We start from the raw sequence: 23,018 nt of genomic DNA on the forward strand, positions 1-23,018 counted from the left end.
TATAATGGTTTGAGAGATTAAGCTTCTTACTCATACTTATTCTGTACATGTTTCTTTTCTTCCGTGGTTTTTCTCTACCTGCAAGGATTATGGCCAAACTCCTTCTCTGGCTGTAAAACGCAGTTCATAATCTGGCCCCACTTCATCTCTCCAAGCTTCATCTTTTACATCCTCGGAGGTTTCGATCCAGCAATGCTGTATTACTTGGGCTTCTCTTTGTAAATGCTGTTCTTTCTTTCCAATTGTCCTTTCCCTCTTTTAACCTAGCTATCTCCTATTGGTCTTTTAGGTTTCAGTTCAGATCTCCTTCCTGTGAGAAAACCCTGAAGAATAGGTTAAATTTTGTCCTCTATATTATTATAACATCCTATGATTATCCAACTATAAACTTATTCCACTTTATTATTATTATTGCTCATTTTCCCACTAACAGAAAACTTCCTGGGGGGGGCACAGGTTTTATTTCATTTACTGTTGGACTTCAGAGTTCCTACTAAGAACTCAATAAATAGTTATTATGTGGATCATTGCCTAAGGGGTTCCTATGCTAGCCTTGGAGGAAATACATGTGTGCTGCAGGGAAGGTATGGTTATTTGTTGATCAAGGAAGACACACAAGAAGGTGACATTCCTATTAAACTTTAAAGAAAATAATTATCCCAACCAAAGGGAGCAGATGATGAGGCCCACTAGGCATAAGAGGCAGCAGAAACAAGGCTTAGAACTGGAGAAGTGGGTATGGTAGAAATAAATCCTTTGCGGACAAAGAAGCCAAGACAATTTGTGGGGAAAAGCATACTGTTTTCAACACATGGTACTGGGACAGCTGGATATCCATGTGCAAAAGAATAAATTTTGACCCATATGCCTCATACTATACAAAGAAATTAACTTAAAAAAATCATTACATATACATACCTAAATGTAAGAGCTAGAACTGTGAAACTCTTAAAAGAAAAGACAGTAATAAACCCTGATGATTTTGGATATTGGGAAGATAACTAATTTGTACTAAAACTATTCCTTAACTTCTTTATCCTAACTGGCACAATTTCTAGTATATAGTAGGTGCCCAATAAATCTGTTAAACAAATGATTTGATATAAATGTCTTGGTAAATAAACATGTCTCTAAAGGCCCAACTGAAACTACCCAAAATACAAAATGAAAATATACCAGTCAAGTATCAATTAAGTGTTCCTAAGAAAGAAAAACAATGGCAACTGAGGCAGGGCCCTGGAAAACATTTATATTGACAATACATAAACAGAGATATCACATTTCTGCAATTATATTTTAAAAAATAAAAACAAAGCTATGCTCAAGAAAGTTTTTTTGTAAGACCCAGGTGGACTAAAATGGAATCTAGGTGTTCTGCTAAACCCAAGATAGCTAAGTTATTATTTATAAGTTAAACATGTATATATCTTTATAGTTGCTGGTTTAACAGAGGCGGAAAATCCACATTTTCTTTCTATCATTTTGATTTTATATTTAGTTACCTATATTTAAATCACAAACAGTTTCAACAGCACATTTTGAGAACTCTAGTTTAATAATGACCATGATGTTTCAGAATATACTAGATTTCATAAGGATGCATGCTCCCAGTGCTCTAAGTGCTTGTTTGCCCATTATTACTTCAGTAGCAGAAAGGTTTTGAGTTTAAATTGTAGGAATTGGTCGCTCCTAGTCTTACAAAGTCAATCCTCAAAATTATGAAGAACTGGAAGAACAAACCCCCCTTCCACATTTCTATCTTTACATGATGCTAATACCAAATTCACAATCTGCTTTTAGGGGGTTGGGATTAGATAAAGTACTAAAATCAAGACACTTAATAGGAAGTAATCTCTTATTTACCTAGAAGGGCTACTGCTTATTTCTTCATCCTTGTCTACAGTTTTATGTTTGCACGTCTTGGCACTACAGATAACCTTTGAATAACGTGGGTTTGAGCTGCATGGGTCCACTTACACACAGATAGATATTTTTTTTCAATAAATACCTATACTGCTTTTCATACACGCTTGACAGTCCGTGGATGTTGAGGGCCAGCTGTACTTTCATCTACACAATATTATATAGGGGACTTGAGCATCCTAAGGATTTTCGTATTCGTGGGAGATTTTGGAACCAATATCCTGCAGATACCAAGGGAAAACTAAGTTTCTGAGGAGTCAAAAGTTACCCACATATTTTTGAATGCATAAATGTTTGTGCTCCAAACCCCTGGGTTGTTCAATAGTCAACTGTAAATAATATTAATTCTTTACCATATATTAGATGCTGAAAATATTAAATTATTTGGTTTGCTGTGTGAAGAACTGTTGTCATTAAATCAGGTATATTTCCAATACCATTTCCCTGAAAAACTGCTGTCCACCATAGCAGCCATTGGTAATATGTTACTATTTATATTTATATTAATTACAATTAAATAAAATAAAAAATCAGTCTCCCATCATACTTGCCACATTTCAATTGCTTAGCAGCCATACATGCTTAGTGCCTACTGTAGCGGACAGTGCAGGCAGAAACCATTTCCATCATCACAGAAAGTTCTACTGCATGACACTGATTTAAAGCATTCACAAATGTTGAGAACTGTTTTCAAAATCACCTTAAAAGCACTCTGAAAATTAGTCTCATTACTCTATTGCTATTTTTTTCTATTTGCCAAAAAGTTATTGCACAGTTCAATCATATTCATTCACCACCTTTGTCTATTCCCTAAATCAAACATTCCCTCAAAAAATAAAATATGATTCAAACCCAAGGCCTCACATATAAAGTGAGCTATTGCTTTGTTACCTTTTGTATGTGGGTATTAACAGAATAAAGGAATGAACAACAAAAAAGGAAAAGTACAATAAGCCTCATCAACAATCCTTCCAACCACAGCACATGTCCAGGAATACTTGACTTCACTTGGGCATTTCCCACAAATTCTGAGGAAAATGGACGACTCTTTCTGGTTTACCCTGAGCCAAAGACAACACACAAGTACAGAGAGAATAATATTATGAGTTATTCATTTTCCTGTGTGTATGTATTCTAACTTTTGAATACTTTCTTTATATGCTCCCAATGTAACAAAAGACAATGTCAAAGCAGGGTCAAGATTTATAACTTTACCTTTCTTTAATAGGCATTCATATGAAGAATTACAGTGTACAAAGGTTAATAAAAAGGAAGCTGATATATTAGTTGAATATTTTACATTTCATGACATCTTTGTATCAACAGTAAAACAAATGGCAACATTAGTTTGCTACTGTACTTTAGAGAATGCTAAGGCGGTGTTACAGTAATAAATACAATCAAAGATTATAATGAAGTTGAAAAGCGGGAAGGAAATCAAATCCAATTCATTTCTTCAAACTAAGTTTCATCATTTTAGGAAGTCAGACTACCTGATCTCAAATCCCAGATCCAACCCTTACTGGTAACAAACAGTTCTGATGCTCGTTGAAGTAGAGTTCACATACCGGACATTCACTTAGAGAAGTTTAGGCTTTTGCAATAAGATTTACTTGGAGCTGAAATAGAAGGTAGTTTACAGGCTTTCAGTGTCTCATTTCTGTCTCTCCAGACAAGGAAAAAGTCTAGTATTGTCTCCATTAAGTCCAGTATAAAGACCAATGTCAAATATTTTTGTGACATGGTTTTAGTTCATATCAAAGCTTAGTCCAGTCCAAGCACTGCTTAAAGCCTGTATTCGGGAGATTGTCTGGCTGCTGGCCCATGCAGCATTGCTGCTGCTTGGAGACCCCACAAATGAACTAGCAGGGCAAGCTTGTCTAGAAGCAGAAAGAGATAGAGGAAGCTGCACTAAGCCTGTGTTTATATTTTCAGGCTGGGAAGCACTACTTTCCTTTAAATTGATCATTAAGTTTCTATAAAATATCGGGGGCTTGTGTTGGGTTTCTCCCACTAACCAATCAGATTCTTTTTCTAGGCTAGACTGGTAAGCCTCTATGGCTGCCAGTTTGGCTTTCACTAGGCTTGCCTTAAAGTGGAAGCACAGAAGCACCTTCCCCCAGAACCGGACCAGCAGTGCCTTGGGGAGATTCCTTCCAAACCTGAGTACACAGGGCTGGGACACAATGGGCTGTGAGGGCACAATGGATTCCTAAACGTGCCATTGAGCCTATGAATACTTTAGCCTTCTAGCCAATTAAGCTAAATGTGATGTTGAAGCTTCTTATTATTAACAAGACAGGTAATAGCAAATGTTGGAGAGGCTGTGGAGAAAAAGGAACCCTCATACACTGTTGGTGGGAATGTAAAGTAGTACAACCGTTATGGAAGAAAGTATGGTGGTTCCTCAAAAAACTGAAAATAGCCCTGGCTGGTTGGCTCAGTGGTAGAGCGTCGGCCTGGCGTGCAGAGGTCCCAGGTTCGATTCCTGGCCAGGGCACACAGGAGAGGCGCCCATCTGCTTCTCCACCCTCCCCCTCTCCTTCCTCTCTGTCTCTCTCTTCCCCTCCCGCAGCCGAGGCTCCATTGGAGCAAAGATGGCCCGGGCGCTGGGGATGGCTCCTTGGCCTATGCCCCAGGCGCTAGAGTGGCTCTGGTCACGATGCCCCGGAGGGGCAGAGCATCACCCCCTGGTGGGCAGAGCGTCGCCCCTGGTGGGCGTGCCGGGTAGATCCCGGTCGGGCGCATGCGGGAGTCTGTCTGACTGTCTCTCCCCGTTTCCAGCTTCGGAAAAATACAAAAAAAAAAAAAAAAAAAAAAAAAAAAAAAAAAATGAAAATAGAACTACCTTATGACTCAGCAATCCCTCTACTGGGTATATACCCCAAAAACTCAGAAAATTGATACGTAAAGACACATGCAGCCCCATGTTTATTGCAGCATTGTTCACAGTGGCCAGGACATGGAAACAACCAAAAAGCCCCTCAACAGAAGACTGGATAAAGATGTGGCACATATACACTATGGAATACTACTCAGCCATAAGAAATGATGACATCGGATCATTTACAGCAAAATGGTGGGATCTTGATAACATTATACGAAGTGAAATAAGTAAATAAAAAAAAAAAACCCAGGAACTGCATTATTCCATACGTAGGTGGGACATAAAAGTGAAACTAAGAGACATTGATAAGAGTGTGGTTGTTACAGGGGGAGGGGGGAGAGGGAGAAGGAAAGTGGGCGGGGGAGGGGCACAAAGAAAACTAGATAGAAGGTGACAGAGGACAATCTGACTTTGGGTGATAGGTATGCAACATAATTGAATGACAAAATAACCTGGACATGTTATATTTGAATATATGTATCCTGATTTATTGATGTCGCCCCATTAAAAAAATAAAATTATTAAAAAAATAAATAAATAAAAATAAAAAAAAATAAAGGGGGGAAAAAAAAGAAATGTTGCAACTTCTTGTTGAAGCAGGCTTTCCAAGTTTTAACAACTATAATGTCCAATTCCCTTTGCTCTTTTTCCCCATTAATAGCTAGCTACCTGCCTACATTAACGTTAATAGCTCTGACACAGTAGTTAAGTCACTTACCTAATCTGCCTGCATATCTATGTCTTTATCTACAAAATGGGAATAATAATAGTATCTCAGATTGTGGGAAAGGATTAAATAAATTAACAGAGGGAAAGTGCCTAGAACAGTGCCTGGCAACTAGAAAGCCTTCAGTTCCTGTTAACAGCTACCATAATTGTCACTGTAATCATCTCAGGAAGCACAATCCAATAGTGGGCAGGAATCAGAAACTCAATTATTATATCACTGAATTTTGTGTTTAATTAATTATTGGAGGTTTTCAGAATGTTTAAGTATGAAGTTGGAAAACAATGCTTCTACAAAGATACTAAACACTAAAAAGTTTATTTAGACTCTGGGAAGAAAAAAATGTAGTTACCTGAATGATTCATTCCTCAAAGTATACCTGCGTGAAAAGTTATTTCTAGAGACTTTAGTTAGTGGAAACGTGAACAGTGCCTTCTGCAAATTTAGTAAAATAGTGATTTCTCACAGGCTTTGCAGCTGATACATGTTGGACCACTTCTGTGTTCATTAAAAAATTTTCCTTGATTGCAGGTTTTGTCATACTTGGCTGCTTGCACCATATTACTGCTCACCAATTAAACTCTATCCTCAGGTATCAAACTTAAAAACATAAAATATATTAAAATATAATCTAACAATAATAATGTAGTTTATTATATTTACACATTACATATCAGTCAGTATATTTTCAGAATACGAAACAGTATTGTATCTTACATTTCCAATGTATGACTTAGCCATCTTTAGTGATTTTTATATTAGTATACAAAACCTAGGACTCTTGGGACATAATAGTTTTGGGACATACTGGAATGTTTTTGGGACATTCTTAATACATAACTCAGTCAAAACCCCCAAAACAACCACAACAGCAAAACCCTCACTACACTATTTTAGGCAGATGCTGCTAAAATAAAGACCTTACTTCAATGTTATTTATTTAGGAACTGCTTTGTAAAGATTTTGTGAGGTATAAATAAATCAAGTGTCTTCATGTCTTAAATAACATATGGCTCTATAAATTGTACACATGACTTTTTCTAAGTCAAAGAAATACCTAAATGTAAGAGTAGTAACTTTGACAACTAATAGATCTAACTTTTAGGTTTTTAAGAATAAACACCAGAGGGAAAAATAGAAATGAGCTGTTAGAATTTTAAGGTTTAGGATTCATGGTTCAGTTAATTCTGCATCCTGAGCTTGAGTTATTTTTTTAGAAAAAATAATTCAAATATCCCCAGCATATACTCTATCCAATTTGTATTGCAAGGTTGTCATGTGCTCAGAAGATGGAGAACTGTTCCTTATAATATGGTGGTTCTGTTAAGCAAATCAAAGTCTGAATTCAATTATACTGGTCATTTTAGTTGTTTAGTTTTTAAAGACTTTTCTATCAATTTGATGAACCAGGTCTTTTTTCTCATAAATGTAGTATTTATTCACAATAGTTCATTTTTTACTGTTTATTTTATTGATTTTAGAGAGAGAGGATGGGAGAGCGAGACAGGAACATTGATCTGCTCCTGTATGTGCCCTGACTGGGGATTGAATTGGCAACTTCTGTGCTTTGGGATAGTGCTCTAACCAACTGAGCTACCCGGCCAGGGCAATAGTTCATTTTTATTAGTCTTTATTTCCCACCTTTTCTGTCAATCCCACTGAACAAGCAACTTAATTTAATTTGCTTTACTTCTGTAACTAACAGAAATGAGTCCTGTAAAGTTTAAACCTATTTCATTATAGAAACTATTTTTCCACCAATACAGACCATTTGAAATTTTCTTTAAAATAAACCTAATTAAATAACTATAACAGCAATTTATTTACACACATTTGTTCAAGTTTCACATTTTCCCCCAGGAAACTTCTGGACAACCCATTCTTATTATTCATGTTCATATTAAGCAATTTTGTTAAAAAAACAAAAACCGGATTGATAGCCAAGATAGAGGACATCTTTTATATTCCAACCAATTTGCAAGCAAAATCATGGGAACAAACCATAGGTTGCTGGGAGAGAACGATAAATCAATTCTTTTTTTTTTTTTTTTTTTTTTTAATTTTCTGAAGCTGGAAACGGGGAGAGACAGTCAGACTCCTGCATGCGCCTGACCGACCGGGATCCACCCGGCACGCCCACCAGGGGGCGTCGCTCTGTTGCGACCAGAGCCACTCTAGCGCCTGGGGCAGAGGCCAAGGAGCCATTCCCAGCACCCCGGCCATCTTTGCTCCAATGGAGCCTCGGCTGCTGCGGGAGGGGAAGAGAAAGACAGAGAGGAAGGAGAGGGGGAGGGGTGGAGAAGCAGATGGGCGCTTCTCCTGTGTGCCCTGGCCGGGAATCGAACCCAGGACTTCTGCACGCCAAGCCGACGCTCTACCACTGAGCCAACCGGCCAGGGCTAAATCAATTCTTTAAGACTAGGATGTGCTACTTGCCCTCTATAGCAAGCATACTCCACTGCAAAACAATAAGAGTGGCATCTGATTTAAGCTAATACCTTAGTATTAGTCCCTGCTCATATTAATACTTAGCACCACAAATCTAGTAAGTAAAACTATCAGTCTTGGAACCAGAACAATTTTACACAAACTAGCAGAAATTATGGATCACTGAAGTAAATGCAACCAAAATTTTGACTGCAGTCAATGGAAACAAATTTATATTGGTGAGACTCTAAGAACATAAATGCTGGGTTGTTTCTTCCTCCTTTTATAGCAAAAGGTTTTGTCTCTTTGCTAAAAATATAGAATAATATATATATATATATATATACTTTAATCACTTATAAAATATATTGAACTCCAAATATCTCCATAAGATTGGTAAATACATATATAGTTAAGTCAATTGTTTATTTTCCTTCAGCCAAACCAGTCGCATTTGAAACATTTAAGTTTTTCTATAATAAATTTAAGAATCATGTTGGGCAATGGCAACAGCTAATTTCCATGCCTCCCGCCACACACACCTATTGCCAAGACTGTAGTGAGATATTAGTTGTAGAGGGATTCTGAAGAGGAAATGAGAATTTATAGATTCCTCGATCTAGAGTTAGTACATATCACAGACACACTTCAGATACAACAAAATATTTTTAATGTTCTTTTTGAAAATGTAAGATATTAATTGACTTGTAGTGGAGTAACTTAAAAAAGAAAATACAGTGAAACCATCATGCCTATTTAAAACCTCAACAATACAGTCCACTGCAACACTACACATTCAGAGCAGACAGTTAAGTACTTGGAAGCCCAAAACAATTATTTTCATTCACTTTTAAAAATTCTCTAGTAATAACATTCAGTTAATTTCCTTAAGTTTCAAGGCACATATGTAGGTTTTTTGGGGGATTAAAACATTGTTTTTTAACTAGCAGAGTTGCTAATGTTTTTAGACGCTGAACTATCTTCATTCCAGAACTTCCCCTCATTTATAATGAGGGAGAGGGGTCGTGATATTCAAGATTATTAAGTTGTTTAATGCATGACTCGGATATGTCGGTGTCTTCCTGAAAGTTTTGGATCTAAAATCTCTCCTGAAATCTCCAAAGAGAAGCTTGTAGAAATCAGTTGCCATTGTGACTTAGGGTACTGACTACAGCTTCTTACTCTTTCTTCACATACCATGCCCAGAACAGCGGAGCTCTCCGAAGTCCCCATGCTGGACCGAAAAAGAAGCCAAAGATCTTAAACCCTCTTTGCAAGGCTGCAGGCGGTTCGGCAGAAGAGCCCTCTGCTCCTCAGGACTACCCACACGTCAGGCCCGAATCCCACCGGGAGGATATTTAAGAAAATACAAATAAGACTCTGCAGTCACTTTACGCAGATGCCGGCCCACCCAGCAGGGATCTCCTACCCGTCACAGGCCCTTGCCCATCTCCAGCTCTCCCTGGCAGGCCCTTGAAAAGGCACCCTCTCTCCTTGCCCACTTCTAATTCCAGCAGGCGCCAGGGCCTCCTAGTAGAAGAGGAAGCTGGGCTCCAGGGGCTTCCAACAGGCCCCAAGCCCGGGCCTGCCTCTCAAACAACATTCCGCTTAGCGCGCCCTAGACCCCAGGGGACAGCGCTAGGGAAGAGAGCCCTAGGCCTGCGTCCCGCTGAGGCCGACAAGGAAAGGGAGAGAAAGAAGAGCGAAGATGGGGCCTGCCAAGAAGTACCTTGTAGAAAGCGCCATTGGAGCTCCGCACTTCCACAACCAGCTCCTCCATCTTCTCGACAGCTCTGTTGGCACCCGGGAGCGCGTCCCGGAAAGGTGGGCTGCGGGCACTCAAGGCCCAGCCGCCACCACCACAGCCGCCGCGCTACCACACGCCCCCAAACCCCGGCGCCGCCTGCTCCGTCGGCACAGAGCCAGCTCTAACGCGGCCCCTCACCGGAAGTGAAACCGAAACGGAGCGGAACGCCTGACTGAGGCCAAACGCTCTAGCTGTTCCGCGTGTAAACAGTGAACTCGCATCACGTGACAGACACCGCCCCCCCCACAGGCCCCCAGACCCGCCCTCAACATTCGTGAAGGCCCTGGAGCGCGCGCATGCGCGCTGCTGGGAATCTGCTAGGGTGGGAGGGCCGGGCCTCAGGATAGGCGCGCGGGCTTGGGGTGCGTGGCCCCAGAGGAATGCGAGAAGGCGGGAAATGCTGCGACAGGTACTGATGGCGGTGTTCAGACCGCCTGGAGTCCCCTGGCGAAGGCTAGAGTGCCCATTCTATAGAAAGTAAATGGAGGCTTGAGAAAGGGCCTGCCACAGTGATCAAATGCATTTACTTATAGTTCTGGCTAGGTTGGTTTGGAGGTTGTTTTTTAAGTGGGGCAGAGCCTGATTGAGGTGGAGGTGAAGTGAGGGTCAGACAGAGCCAGATTTATGGGTGGGCGCCCTGGGCGTGGCCCTGGGCCCCGACTTCTGAAGGGCCCAGCAAAACCCCAAATGTATACATTTTTCTAATGACACCAAGTTTGGTTTCATATGTGCAAGTTTAACATTAATAGTACATAATATTTTTTATTTATTTAAAAATATGCTTAACATGTGTTTTTATTTTCCCTGTCTCTCTTTTCTAAAGGGGCCCAATGTTTTCTTGTGTGCCGGGGGCCTCAACAGACCTTAATCCACTTCTGGGGTTAGGCAAGAAAAAGGTGAAGAATTCTATTGAAGAAGAATTTGAATTAGTAACAGTGGCAACCATACTGACCTAGGCTTGTATGACCCTTACAGGTAGAAGGTGAGAATAATGCCGCCCCCCCTCCCCAAGGCATTTTGAGATGTCCTGTGGATACATCCTGTGTCCTCTGAGGGGCATTGAATTGTGCCTGGGCCTCTAGAAATGTTAGGCCTCCCAGAGACCCAGCACAGACTCATATACTTCTTTTCCTTCGATTTAGTTTCATAGTTTTACTTGATATACAGCAACCAAGTAAAGAATGTGTTAAACATTTGTTAATTTACAGTTTATTTTCCTGCTATTTCACTTATGCTCACCCTGTACCAAATGGTGGTGTGGGCACATGTATAGTAGTCAAGAGACCCTTTGATAGGCATCCATGCACCTGTTTTCTTGTAGTTCTCCCCCATTATCCTCTGCAGAAGAGCAAACCCCAATTTTCTCATTCCTACTTCTGCAGTATGATCAAATCGACCTTAATCTAGGTTTCTTTTGGAAGGTTGTATTCAACTGTAATGCCAGTGGCTGAGGCCAGGAAGGTTCATACTGGATTCGGGCAGACAGTAGAGGAATTGCGTAGCCAGAAAGCTTTGGGCCATTCCTGTTTAATAGAGTCTTGTGACGGCAGATGAGCAAACAGTCAGGGGAAAACTGCTTCTTTTGGCAGCATGCTAACGAACAGCAAAACAGCCCCTCACAGTGGAGGGCAAACGATTCGCCTTTAGAGCAAGCACGGGTAGCCTTACATAAGCTATATACACGTGGCTGTGCCCCACACTCATGCACTAATCATACAAAGTGCAAGTGAGCAAGCTTAACACAGGTGTTTTTCCAACACCAACTGAGAAGTTTATTGAGCCTCTGCCATATGCTTGGCATTGTGCTTAGTGTTAATGAAACCTGGATGAAGAATAAAGATTGTCAGCATTGATCTTGGACCCCAGAGGGCCTAGATGGAAATAAGTCAAATGATCAGAAAAATTAATGTGGAGTTGCAACTGTGATAAGAGCTATGAAGGTTAGGTACAGCTGTGATAGTGGGACAGGACCCACTCTGGGGTGGAGGAGGGGTGGCCAGAGCTGGAAAATGACTCCACCTGGAATATGACCAGTGCGAGTTCACTGGCAGCACTGAGTTGGTGGAGGCAAGCTGAATTGTCTGAGTCAGTGTTGGGCAGATAAAATATATTATGCTCACTTTGTTAAAGATGGCGCTGCCCACGTGGAGGCCCATCGCCCAGGTGATATTAATGTGTGTTGGGGGCAGGCTGTGGGCAGGCAGGATCCTTGTAGCCTGGGGCTTGGTTTTAGGACTAAGCCTTTCCCACCCTCTTTGATGCGGGGTGGTACAATCCCATCATGCCCCAGATAAGTGACTTTGTATTAAAGACTTCCCTATTTTGTATATTGGATTAAAGGTTTGGATTTCTACAGTATAAAATGGGGGCAGAATGGGAGCTTGCTCTCGTGGTTCCTGAGATTATCATTAGAGAGCAGAGCAAAGAAAGGCCACGTGGAGAAGGCCAGGAGAAGCAGCCAAGATGGCAGAGTGTTGAGTGAGAAGCCAGTTTGTGCAGAGTTTGTGCAGGGAGAAGGAAGGAGATGGGGAACAGAGGTGAATAAGTCTGGTGAGCTAGAAATCTTTGATTCTATGAAACTCGGATAAGTGAGTAGCTTTGTGAGCACTGAATGTGAGTTTTAGAGCCCAGTGTGTGTTTTTACTTGCCCGCCAGTGCAAGCTAGGATTAAAGATGATGGCCCACCAGTTTTTGGCTCCGTTGTTTCTTTACCGACTGTCCAAATCCAATGCGAACCTGCATGGGCAAGGCGGCTGTGATGGTGGCCACGGCTACTGGCTTTATAGTCAGGTTCCCCAGAATGAGAGGAATCTTTGGGCTTCCAGTTCTCTTTCTACACCATTCCTAGCCAGAGGAAAAAGCAATGGATCAGGGTCACATTCCTCAAGGATGTGTAAACAGGAATGACTCATTGTACTACTAGGGTTTCTAGAGTAGTCACAAAATGCAAAGACCCCAGTAGGGTTGAAAGAAAATCTCATCATAGTTTGTATGGGAGCACAGCATGATCTTTAACCCCAGTGGTGTAGGAGGGGACAGATCAATGAGAATGATAATACCTTCCACATGTAGGATATTGTTCACTTTACTCAGGGCTTTCAGTTATTATCAGCTCTTCAAAATGACCAGAAGCTGCATTAAATCAGTTCCTGTTCCCTGAATCTTTGAGGTACTATCATGCCTTCATGTCTCTCCACATCCTTCCTGACCCCTAGAAATATCCTCTTCCTTAGGGATGTCAACTGAGTTTCTATCAGTTATTTTACCTCAGGTGCAGAGAGTTAACTTTGCTCTACAATTTTCAGTACATTGTTATCATCAGTGCCTGCAAAGCCCCTCTCTTATTTATATTATTTTATATTGTTAATATTATTTTCCTCAAATTTCTCTTATCCAACTCATTCTTTTTCCACATGCCAGCTGCAATATTTGATATAGATCCTTGATGATTTAAGACATTCAGTGTTTTGTGTATGTTTTTTACATTTACAGATATGGTATTGGGTTGTAAATCTGTTCCCATCTGTTTGCACTCAACACTTCCTTCCTGAGCTAATCCACATTGCTATATGTATACCTGGTTTTTTTGCTTCTAACTACTGCTGATGGGTGTAGTTAGGGAGTTATGCCAACTCCCTGATGTCACACTGTGGTAAAAACCCTTTTGAATGTCTTTATGAACTTTTGCAAGAATTTGTTTTGTGCTCTTACAGAACTTTATTCATACCCTTTGCTTCATCGATGTAACAATGAGATGGCACTCGATCACCAGATGTGCAGGCTTTATTAGAGGAGAAAGACCTGCCGGGGCACTCCTCTGGGAGAAGTGCACCAGTACAAGCTAGGGGGACAAATTATATGGGGTCAAGAAAAGTTTCGAGCATGTGGGTGTTGAATCAGAAGATCTGGTATGTCCGGAGCCCCTCCTTGGGGCAGCTTGTTAGCTTTTTGGAATTCCTCTGTCTCAGGGGCCATAGTCCAGTAAGGGTGAGGTCTAACAGATAAGCGCAACATCAAGAGGGCAGTTTGGAATACACATATCTATCATTTCTCAACTCTGTGGTTACATATAAAAGAAAGGCAGTTATTAATTTTATAATATATGGTAAGGGGTGATGAGGAGAAAGAGGAGAAAAAATTGGAAAATTATTGCTTCTTCTGGAGAGAACTCAAGAAGGGAACCTTGCCAAGCCAAGTCCCCCATCCAGTTAAGAAGATCGTCAATTTCCGTGCTGTGAGGTCTGAACCAGGAGATGTCCTTGAACACCTGAGTGAGGAAGTAGAAAAACCTTGCAAGGTAATAATTGTGAATTGCTTGCTGCGAGTGACAAGTGGACAGAGTGACATGGTGATACATGGTCTCCTGGGTGAGTCTCATGAGACGTGCTGGTCTGGTTCCCCTTGAGTGGGAGGACATCTGGAGATTTTAAGAGACAAGAAACTTGTTGGTGTAAGTTTTTTAGGAGGATTGAATATGTGTGGTTAAAAAGGAAGAGGGTTTGGAGAACATTCAGGAGGGAACTTCTCTGGCTGAGGGGCGGCTTCTTCCTGCTTTCATCCCTACCTAGTTGATATTTCCCTCGTGAAGTTCTCCTTGGGGTATTGGGGAATAGGAGTGTAGGAGCATTTGATTATAGGTAATCCTAGAGATTTCTTTCATCCGGGCCTGTAGGAACTTGATAAAGAATGGGCAAGTATTAAAATTAGGCACAGAATTAGGATTGGTCCTATAATTGGTGCTAGCGTGGAGAACAAGGGGTTTTTCCACCATTGTTCGGAGTAGGGGCTGGTACCGGCCTGACCACTGTGGATTCGTTCCTGAAGTTTTCAGAGAGAGTTGATATTTTCCTCGACCAGGCCAGACTCGTTGATGTAATAGCAACACTGTTCCTGTAAAAAGAGACAAGTACCGCCTTTCTTGGCTGTTAGTAGATCTAAAGCCCTTCGGTTTTGTAGGGTGACTTGAGCTAGGGAGGTCAGTTGTCTTTGGAGAGAGGCTAGAGAGGTGGCTGAATTATCAAGGGCCTGTTCTAGGGCTGCCTTTAGTTGGTTAGTAGTCCACATACTACGGCCTAAGCCAGCCCCGCCTATCCCTATAGCTGTTATAGAGGTGGCAAGGGTAAGGCCAAGGAGGACCAGGAGGAAGGCAGCCCATTTATTCCTGCTTGTTCTCAGCTGGTTTGAAAATTCTTCCTCTCCATAATATGTTAGTTGTGGCACAACTATTACTGGGACACAAGGGAGGGGAGAAGAGGTGTTTAAGGTTTTTAGAATGGTTCCATTGCACCAGAGATGAGTCCCATTAGGGCTGGTTAGAGAAGTTTTGATTGGGATAGTCTTATTGCATAACGGGGTAGGCTGATTGGTGTAGCAAATTGAGAGGGTTGAGGTGAGGTCTTCTTGGAAGAGAGGAACTCCAGAAAGAGAAAAAGGGTCTGGATTTTTGGTGATGTTGAGTGGATAGGGTAAAGGAACTGTAGTGATGGGAGGCTTATTAAGGAAGGTGCAGAGAAAGCAGTGAAAAATGTTATATACAGAAATGAGGTTGAGAGCTTGGATGCCCTGCTTGATGAGTCCTACTCATGAAAAAGGTTGAGAGTAGGAATTAGATGCTTGATTTTTAAGTTCCTCTTCATAGGTAAGGATAGACTTGGTTAATTCTTCGAGAACCTTGGAGGGTTTTTTTCCCTTACCCATTTCAATATATTTTGAGTTTTCTGTCTGGAAGACCAAAGTTTGACAAATAGAGATATATTAAATATGGCTTCACCCACTTATTATCCCAGGGATCCCAGATATCAAAGATCCAAGGATTAGCAGAGGCAGTCAACTGAAGAGAGAGACAATCTTTAAAGAACTGACCATCAGTGCACTTATCTTTGCAACTGGGTTTAGTTTGGAGATCAAGAATGCAGAGATAACGAGGGTTGTATAGGGGGTGTGTGTGAAAGTTCTTCCATGGTAAAGTTAAAGATATTCTTTCCTGGCAGCCCTGGAGAGAGCAGTTAGCTTGAGCTAAAAGAAATGTTTCATGTCCGTTTGTAGGCTCTTCTTCAGCCAAGAAGACCCAGCGATCTTGTCCCCTTACTATGTGAGGGGTAAAAAGACTGAGAAGCGTTAGGAGGTGAATGCTATTCATTCTCCTAGTTCTTCAGGGATATGGGAGAGCTTTAGGGTTAGGGGACCTATAGAGGTTGAAAGATAGGATTTAGGAGGTTTGCTGATATAGGGTTTGATATGAGAGAGGTGAGCCCAATGGGTATCTCCCTCTATTTTTACAGCTGTTGGAGTACTCAGGATGACTGTGTGGGGTCCCGTCCAAACTGATTGGAGAGGTGTCTTTCCTCAGGTCTTCTTGCATACCTGGTCTCCGGGTGGAAGGGAAAAATGTGTCTTAGTTGTTGGAAAAGGTTGGGGTAGCAGCTTGTTGACCTCCGCATGTAGGTTGGCTCACATGTAGGCCAGAGCAGAAAAGTAGGACCCCATGGCAGGATCCGAGGGTGCAAGGGGACTGGAGTCCAGAACAAAGGGCTTGCCGTACATAATTTCAAAGGGGCTTAAATTTAAGGGTTTCCTGGGCATATCTCGAATTCTCATGAGGGCTAAGGGAAGAAGCTGGGGCCAAGGTAGGTGTAGTTCGAGGATGAGTTTTGTGAGATGATTTTTGAAGACTTGGTTTGCTGGTTTGTCCTTCCCTGAGGACTGATGGATGGTGTGGAATGTGTAACTTCCATTTGAGTCCTAGGTAGGATGAGAGAGATTGGGTGATATGAGAAATAATGGCAGGGCCATTGTCAGATTGGAGTGCAGAAGGGAGATAAATCAAGGAATAATGTGTTCTGTTAGGATGGTGGCAACAGTGCCACCATCTTCTCGTTTTGTGGGGAATGCCTCAATCCATCCTGAAAAGGTATCTACTATGGTGAGGAGGTATTTGAGTCCCTTATATTTAGGCATATGTGTAAAGTCTGTTTGCCAATTTTGGGCTGGTAGTTGTCCCCGAGCCTGGTGGGCAGGGAAAGATTTGGGGTGTATTCCTCCCTGTGAAGTGCAAGAGGTAGAGATATGACAGGATGAGGTTATGAGTTTAAGGGTGGCAGAAATATTGTTGCCCGTGAGGAAGGAGGAGATATAGATTAGGAGAAGTTGATAGCTTATGTGGAAAGACTCGTGTATGGACTGTAAAATGGTCTCAGACTGGGATTGCAGAAGGAGGAGTTTACCATCCTTGAAAAACCATTCCTCCTTTTGTGGGAGAGAGGAGTAGAAAGTTTTCTCCTTAGTGGAATATTGTGGAGTAAGTGAGGTGAGGAAGTAAATTTGTGAGTCAGGAGGCTGAGTTGCAACTTTCTTGGCTACCTGATCAGCTAAATTATTTCCGATGGGTATAGGAGAGGTGCTTCTTTGATGTCCCTTACAATGAATAATGGCTGCTTGCTTGGGAAGTAGAGCTGCATTTAAAAGACTTTGTATGTAAGTGTGGTTTTGGAGGGGATTGCCTTTAGTAGTAAGGAATCCGCGCTCTCTCCAAATGGCTGCAGCTGAGTGAAGAATATGATAGCAATATTTTGAGTCAGTGTAAATATTAGGCATTTTGCCAGAGCTGAGAGTTAGTGCACTTGTAAGAGCTATAAGCTCAGCCTGTTGTGAGGTAGTACCCTGTGGTAGGGGCTGAGCCTAGAGGATGAGGTGTTGGTGATGATTGCATAGCCTACCTGTGCCTCAAGGATGAGTGATGATTGCATAGCCTGCCTGAGTGGAGTGTTGTTTGGTGTTAAGTGCGCTCCCATCAATGAAGAGGGTGAGGTCTGGAGAGGGAAGGGGTGTAGAAGAGAGGTGAGGGAAGCAGGTAGCGAAATTTGTGAGAGTTTCAATAAAACAGTGGGCTGGAGGTAAAGAGGAGGTAGGAAGAAGTGTGGCTGGATTTAGACTAGAACAGGGCTGGAAGGAAAACTCAGGATTTTCAAGAAAGATGATATGAACTTGTAATCGAGAGGGTGATAAATGGGCTAAGGCCTTACAGGTAACCAGGTCCTATAGGTTGTGAGGAGATTTGACGATGACCTTTTGTCCTAGTGAAAGCTTTTTGCTCTCAAGGGCTAGCAGGGTGGCGGCTGCCAGAGCTCTGAGACAGGTTGCCCATCCCTTGCAAGTGGGGTCTGGCTGTTTGGAGAGATAGGCAACTGGTGCGAAGGAGGGTCCCTTTTGATGTCCAAGGACCACAAGGGCAAGCCCTTGTTTTTCTGTAACATAGAGTATGAATTCTGAATTTAAGTCTGGAAGCTGTAGGCCAGGGGCTTGAAAGAGAACCTGTTTGAGTTTGGTGAAGGGTGTTTATATTGGGAATTTAGGATCTAGGGGCTTGGTAAGGACCCCTTCAGTGGCTTCATAGAGAGGTTTCACTAACAGACTGAAGTTAGGGATCCATGATCTGAGGAAACCCGCAATTCCCAGGGAGGAGAGAAGCTCCTCTTTGGTAGAGGGTGTTGGTATGGAGGATATTAAATGTTTTCTATCAGTGGTGATGGCCTTCTGTCCTGGGGTCAACTGTAGCCCTAAATATGTGACCTGTGATAGGGAGAGCTGTACCTTAGCAGAAGCTACCCGGTAGCCTAGATGAGCTAGGAAATTGAGTAGTTGAATGGTATCTGACCTAGAAATTTCCAAGGATGGACTGCAGAGAAGGAGATCATCACCATACTGTAAGATGGTGCTCTGGGACAGGGTTAGCAATTTGAGGTCATTAGCTAATGTCTGTCCAAAAAAGTGGGGGATATCCCAGAAACCCTGAGGTAGGACTGTCCAGGTTAGCTATTGTGAATGTAAAGTGTCAGGATTGGTCCAAGTAAATGCGAACAGGTTTTGACAGTCAGGATGTAAGGGAACAGTAAAGAAGGCATCCTTAGGATCCAGTACAGTAAAGTGTGTAGTATTGGTGGGTATGGTAGATAGGATAGTGTAGGGGTTAGGAACTGCAGGAGTAATGGGAAGAACTGCCGAGTTAACGGCTTGCAGGTCCTGCACCAGCCTATAAGTGCCGTTGGGTTTGACTACTGGAAGGATAGGTGTGTTGTATGGCGAACTGGTGGGGATAAGAAGTCCTGCATTAAGGAATTTAGTGATAAGTGGTTTCAGTCCTAGGAGGTGTTTGTGGGATATGGGGTATGTTAGGAAAGAGGGAGGGATTTTTAAGGGAAATTTGGACAGGGGTATAATGTCTAGCTATGGATGGATGTTGAATGTCCCAAACCAACGGGTCTACTAGAGAGGAAGGAAGGGGAGGGGAGAGAAGTTGGGAGTCGGCATGTTGGGGTGATGAACCACTGGGCAACAAAAGGAGAAAATTGGAAGTTTGTTGTTGTAATGTTTGAGTAGAGCCAAATGGAAATAATTGGAGTGTAGTATTGAATTTAGTTAGGATGTCCCATCCCAGTAGTGGAGTGGGACATTGTGGAATAACTAGAAATTGACGTGTGAATGATATCTGGCCTAGTATGCAAGTAAGTGGTGGAGTTATAAGAGGGCTAGTGCGTAGACCTGAGACCCCGACTATGAAAGTATTAGAGGGACTCAGAGGTCCTCTGAATTCAGGGAGAGTGGAGTAGGTGGCCCCGGTGTCAATGAGGAAGGAGATTTCCTTACCTGCTACACGAAGTTTTACCCTGGGCTCACTGTTGGTGATCCGCACCAGGGCCGGTGTCCCAGGGCCTCCTCAGTCCTCTGTTGCCAGGCCTAGGAAATCAGTCACTGACTGGGTATTAGTGGGGAGGTTTGACCCGATCCCTCTCTGGTGACTGGGGCAATCGATCCTCCAATGACCCTCCTGGTGACAATGCGGGCAAGGCCCTGGCGGTGGACGAGGGATAGGGCATTCCTTAATCCAGTGGCCTGGCTGCTTGCAACGGTAACAAGGACCTGGAGGATCCTGTGGCCTGGATTTAAAAGACTGACCCTGGAAGGGTTTGGTCTTTGATCCCATAGCAGGGTTCCCTTTTAGGGCCTTCACTAGCATTAGGTAATTCTCCTGATTCCTCTTTTGTTGTTCCTCCTTCTCCGTGTCCTCCCAATTATTGAAGACCTTAAAGGCTAGATTTAAGAGGTCTCTCTGGGAAGTCTCAGGTCCATTCTCAAGTTTCTTAAGCTCGCGTCTGATGTCTGGAGCAGATTGACATCTGTGTGAGTATAAGAGGGTGGTCCCTGCTGGAGTTGTTGGGTCTAGGCGAGTGTACCTTCGAAAAGCCTGTGAAAGGAATTCCAGAAATTCCCCAGGGATCTCTTGGGGCCTTTGAATGATTTCCTTAATTTTGTCATAATTAACAGCCTTATTGGCAAGTTTTCTGAGGGCTTGTTGTAGGTAATCAATCATTTAATCTCTGAGTTTTCGATCAGCATGATTGAACTGGTAATTCCAATTGGGATTGTCCGAGGGAACTGCTAGATGACCCATGGGGAGGTTGTTGTTCCTACTGTTTGCTTCATTTGCAATTTGTTGGGCAGTGGTCCATATTTGGTCCTTGTCACTGGCCAACAGAGAGGAGGTGAGAATAATATTTAAATCGTGCCAGGTTAAGTCATAGGAGTGGGTAAGGTATTTGAATTCTTTCATGTAAGTGTCTAGGTCTGAGGAGAATGACCCTAGGCAGCGCTCAATTTGGGCAAGGTCAGAGAGGGAGAAAGGAATAGCGACCCTAACAATTCCCTCAGCTCCCGCAACTTCCCGGAGAGGGTACATGCCTGGCTGGGGTGGCTTACGTGGGCACAGGTGAGGGGGAGAAATTGGAGGAGAGGAATTAGAAGGAGGTAATGGGGTGTTTTCAGGTAATTGTGTTTGATAGGGAGGTGGAGTAGTAGGAGAAGGACATGGAGGAGCAGGAGCGGAAGGGACAGCAGAGTGGTCTTGAGGATCAAAAGTATCAGATGGAGAGTCAGAGAGAGGAGAGTGGGTAGAATATGAAGTAGAAGTTCTGGCTAGCAGAACTTGATAGGGAGAGCATGAAGAGCAAAGAGAAGGTCTAGACCGGAGATAGAAGAAGGCCTGCACGTAAGAGATTTCTGTTGCCTTTCCCGTCCAGTGGCAGAAGTTGTCAAGATCTCTTAGGATATTGTAATCGAATGTCCTGTTTTCAGGCCAATGGGAGTCATTGTCTAATTTGTACTGAGGCCATGCCGTGTTACAGAAGAAAATGAGTTTTTTTGGCTTAAGGACAGAGAGGCCTAACTTAGTGAGGTTTTTTATGAGACATCCTAGAGGGGTCTGGTCAGAAGGCTTAGACTCTGAAGAGCCCAAAGTGGAGACAGGTGAGTAAGAGGGGGTGGCCCCGCCTTTTGTCACTGTCCCAAGAGGAGAGAATCTCCGTGTGGGGGAGTCGTCCCTGATAGAGGTCGTCACCATCTGTCAGGGAGCTCCGAGGACAAGAAGTCTGAGAGAGTGGAGAGGTTTGGCTAGGCGCCTAGTCTTCCGTGCAGTCCACTGAGACTGAAAGTCAAACCCCTCAAAATGTGAGGCGTGTTAGAGAAAACCGTTCGACCAGAAAGGGATGTTTTTAGAGAGAAATTTAGAGGCCTACCAGGGAAGGGGAAGGGAGAAACTCCTTACCTTTCTGGTCCAGCAGGGGTTCAGGACAGGGTTAGACTGCCGGCCAATCAACCTATAATTACACGTCCAAACAGAATCAGGGAGTAAGCCCGGGACGAGCTGCTGCTGCCCATTGCTTCCCTGGTTGTAAGTTTGGACGGCAAAGAGGGATCATCCAGGCAGTTAGTACCCTGTCCCGGGTTTCAGCACCAGATGTAAGAATGAGATGGCACTCCATCACCAGGTGTGCAGGCTTTATTAGAGGAGAAAGACCTGCCGGGCACTCCTCCAGGAGAAGTGCACCAGTACAAGCTAGGGGGACAAATTATATGGGGTCAAGAAAAATTTCGAGCATGTGGGTGTTGAATCAAAAGTCCTGGTATGTCCGGAGCCCCTCCTTGGGGCAGCTTGTCAGCTTCTTGGAATTCCTCTGTCTCAGGGGCGATAGTCCAGTAAGGGTGAGGTCTGACAGATAAGCGGAACATCAAGAGGGCAGTTTGGAATACACATATCTATCAATCACCATACTGCTTGGCATAAAGCAGGGACTCAGTAAATGTTGAATACTTCTACTTTGATGCATAACGTATTAGAATTACTTTTTTATATTTCTGTTTTGCTTGTTAGACTATGAGTTCCTTCCCGGCAGGAAAAAATGTCTTATTTACTTTTGTGTCTCTGGCACATAGAAAGTGGTTGATTTTAGGAAATGTGTGGTGAGTCAACTTGTCCTTCTACCTGTATGTGCTGTAACTTAGTCTTGCCCACTTAACTCTGCATCTCAGCCTCTCTCTAATACCTAGCTCCTTTCAACACATCGCCACTGAATTTAGACATTGGCTCAGCCCTGCTTGTAAGCCTGCACCTCCCATATTCTGCTCTCACTCAGTCACTGGCAGCCTCTTCTTTGAATTAGTTGCCCAGACCTAAAACTGACTCATGTTGACCCTCTTTTCCTCTCACACATCTAACCCATGATCAAATCCTTTCAGAGTCCACAATCTATTTATCACCAGTTGAACTGCTAAAACCATGGTTTAAGCCCCTATTGTCTCTTACCTGTATTAGTACACCAACTTCTCTGGTCTCCCTGCAGCCACTCTCAATTCTATTCTCAATACAAAAGAAACAGTGACCTTATTCAGTTGTCAGTAAAATCCCTTTGCCACTCAAAACCTTCCAATTTTTCCCTAAATGTCTTAAGGTAAAACTCAAAGTCCTTGTTTATTTTGCCCTCAATGGCCTTCACTTACTGGCTTCTATTATCTCCTCTATCTCACCTTCTACTTCCCTCCTTCATTTCATTCTAGCCATTCTGGCTCCTTTGCTGTTTCTTAAAAACATGAAGCAGGTTCTGTCTGTCTCCACTCACTAGAATGTAAGCTCAGTGAGGACAGAGATTTTTTTTTCTTTAGTCACTTCTTGTCCCCAGTGCCTATACAGTGTTTGGAAGATAATAGATGCTGACTCAGTATTTATTGAATAAATGAATATATATGTTGAGGACAGCTGTGATCAAGTCTGCTTCCATTCCTATATTTATCTACATTGAAACCATGCTTCAGCACTTCTAGCCTTGCCTTGGCTACTGTCTTCTATCAAATTGCTGCCTGTTGTCTTTGTACTGATTTATTCTGTGTTATATTTTTGCTTCTTCTCAAATTGAGCCCAC

At 42.7% G+C, this 23,018-nt stretch overlaps 1 protein-coding gene and 1 long non-coding RNA gene across 19 annotated transcripts in view; one reads left to right on the forward strand and one right to left on the reverse strand.

Annotated features, from left to right (window-relative positions):
- Positions 1-10,005, reverse strand: part of FMR1 (fragile X messenger ribonucleoprotein 1) — a 60,686-nt gene extending 50,681 nt beyond the window's left edge. For 7 of the 16 annotated variants that reach the window (XM_066356092.1, XM_066356089.1, XM_066356083.1 and 4 more), the window contains exon 1: positions 9,694-10,003. In XM_066356092.1, coding sequence (XP_066212189.1) covers positions 9,694-9,744 — 51 coding nt within the window. In that variant the 5' untranslated portion in view covers positions 9,745-10,003. Of the gene's footprint in view, positions 1-9,693 lie in introns of all 16 variants that reach the window. The other 9 variants (XM_066356094.1, XM_066356087.1, XM_066356088.1 and 6 more) reach the window with 3 other exon arrangements.
- Positions 10,006-10,099: 94 nt separating this feature from the next.
- LOC136385474 (uncharacterized) overlaps positions 10,100-23,018 on the forward strand; it is a 299,892-nt gene continuing 286,973 nt past the window's right edge. For 2 of the 3 annotated variants that reach the window (XR_010747831.1, XR_010747829.1), the window contains exon 1: positions 10,100-10,180. This is a non-coding gene — a long non-coding RNA (uncharacterized lncRNA). Of the gene's footprint in view, positions 10,181-10,594; positions 10,668-23,018 lie in introns of all 3 variants that reach the window. The other variant, XR_010747830.1, reaches the window with a different exon arrangement.

This window comes from Saccopteryx leptura, chromosome X (assembly GCF_036850995.1).
Source record: "Saccopteryx leptura isolate mSacLep1 chromosome X, mSacLep1_pri_phased_curated, whole genome shotgun sequence".
Taxonomy (NCBI): domain Eukaryota; kingdom Metazoa; phylum Chordata; class Mammalia; order Chiroptera; family Emballonuridae; genus Saccopteryx; species Saccopteryx leptura.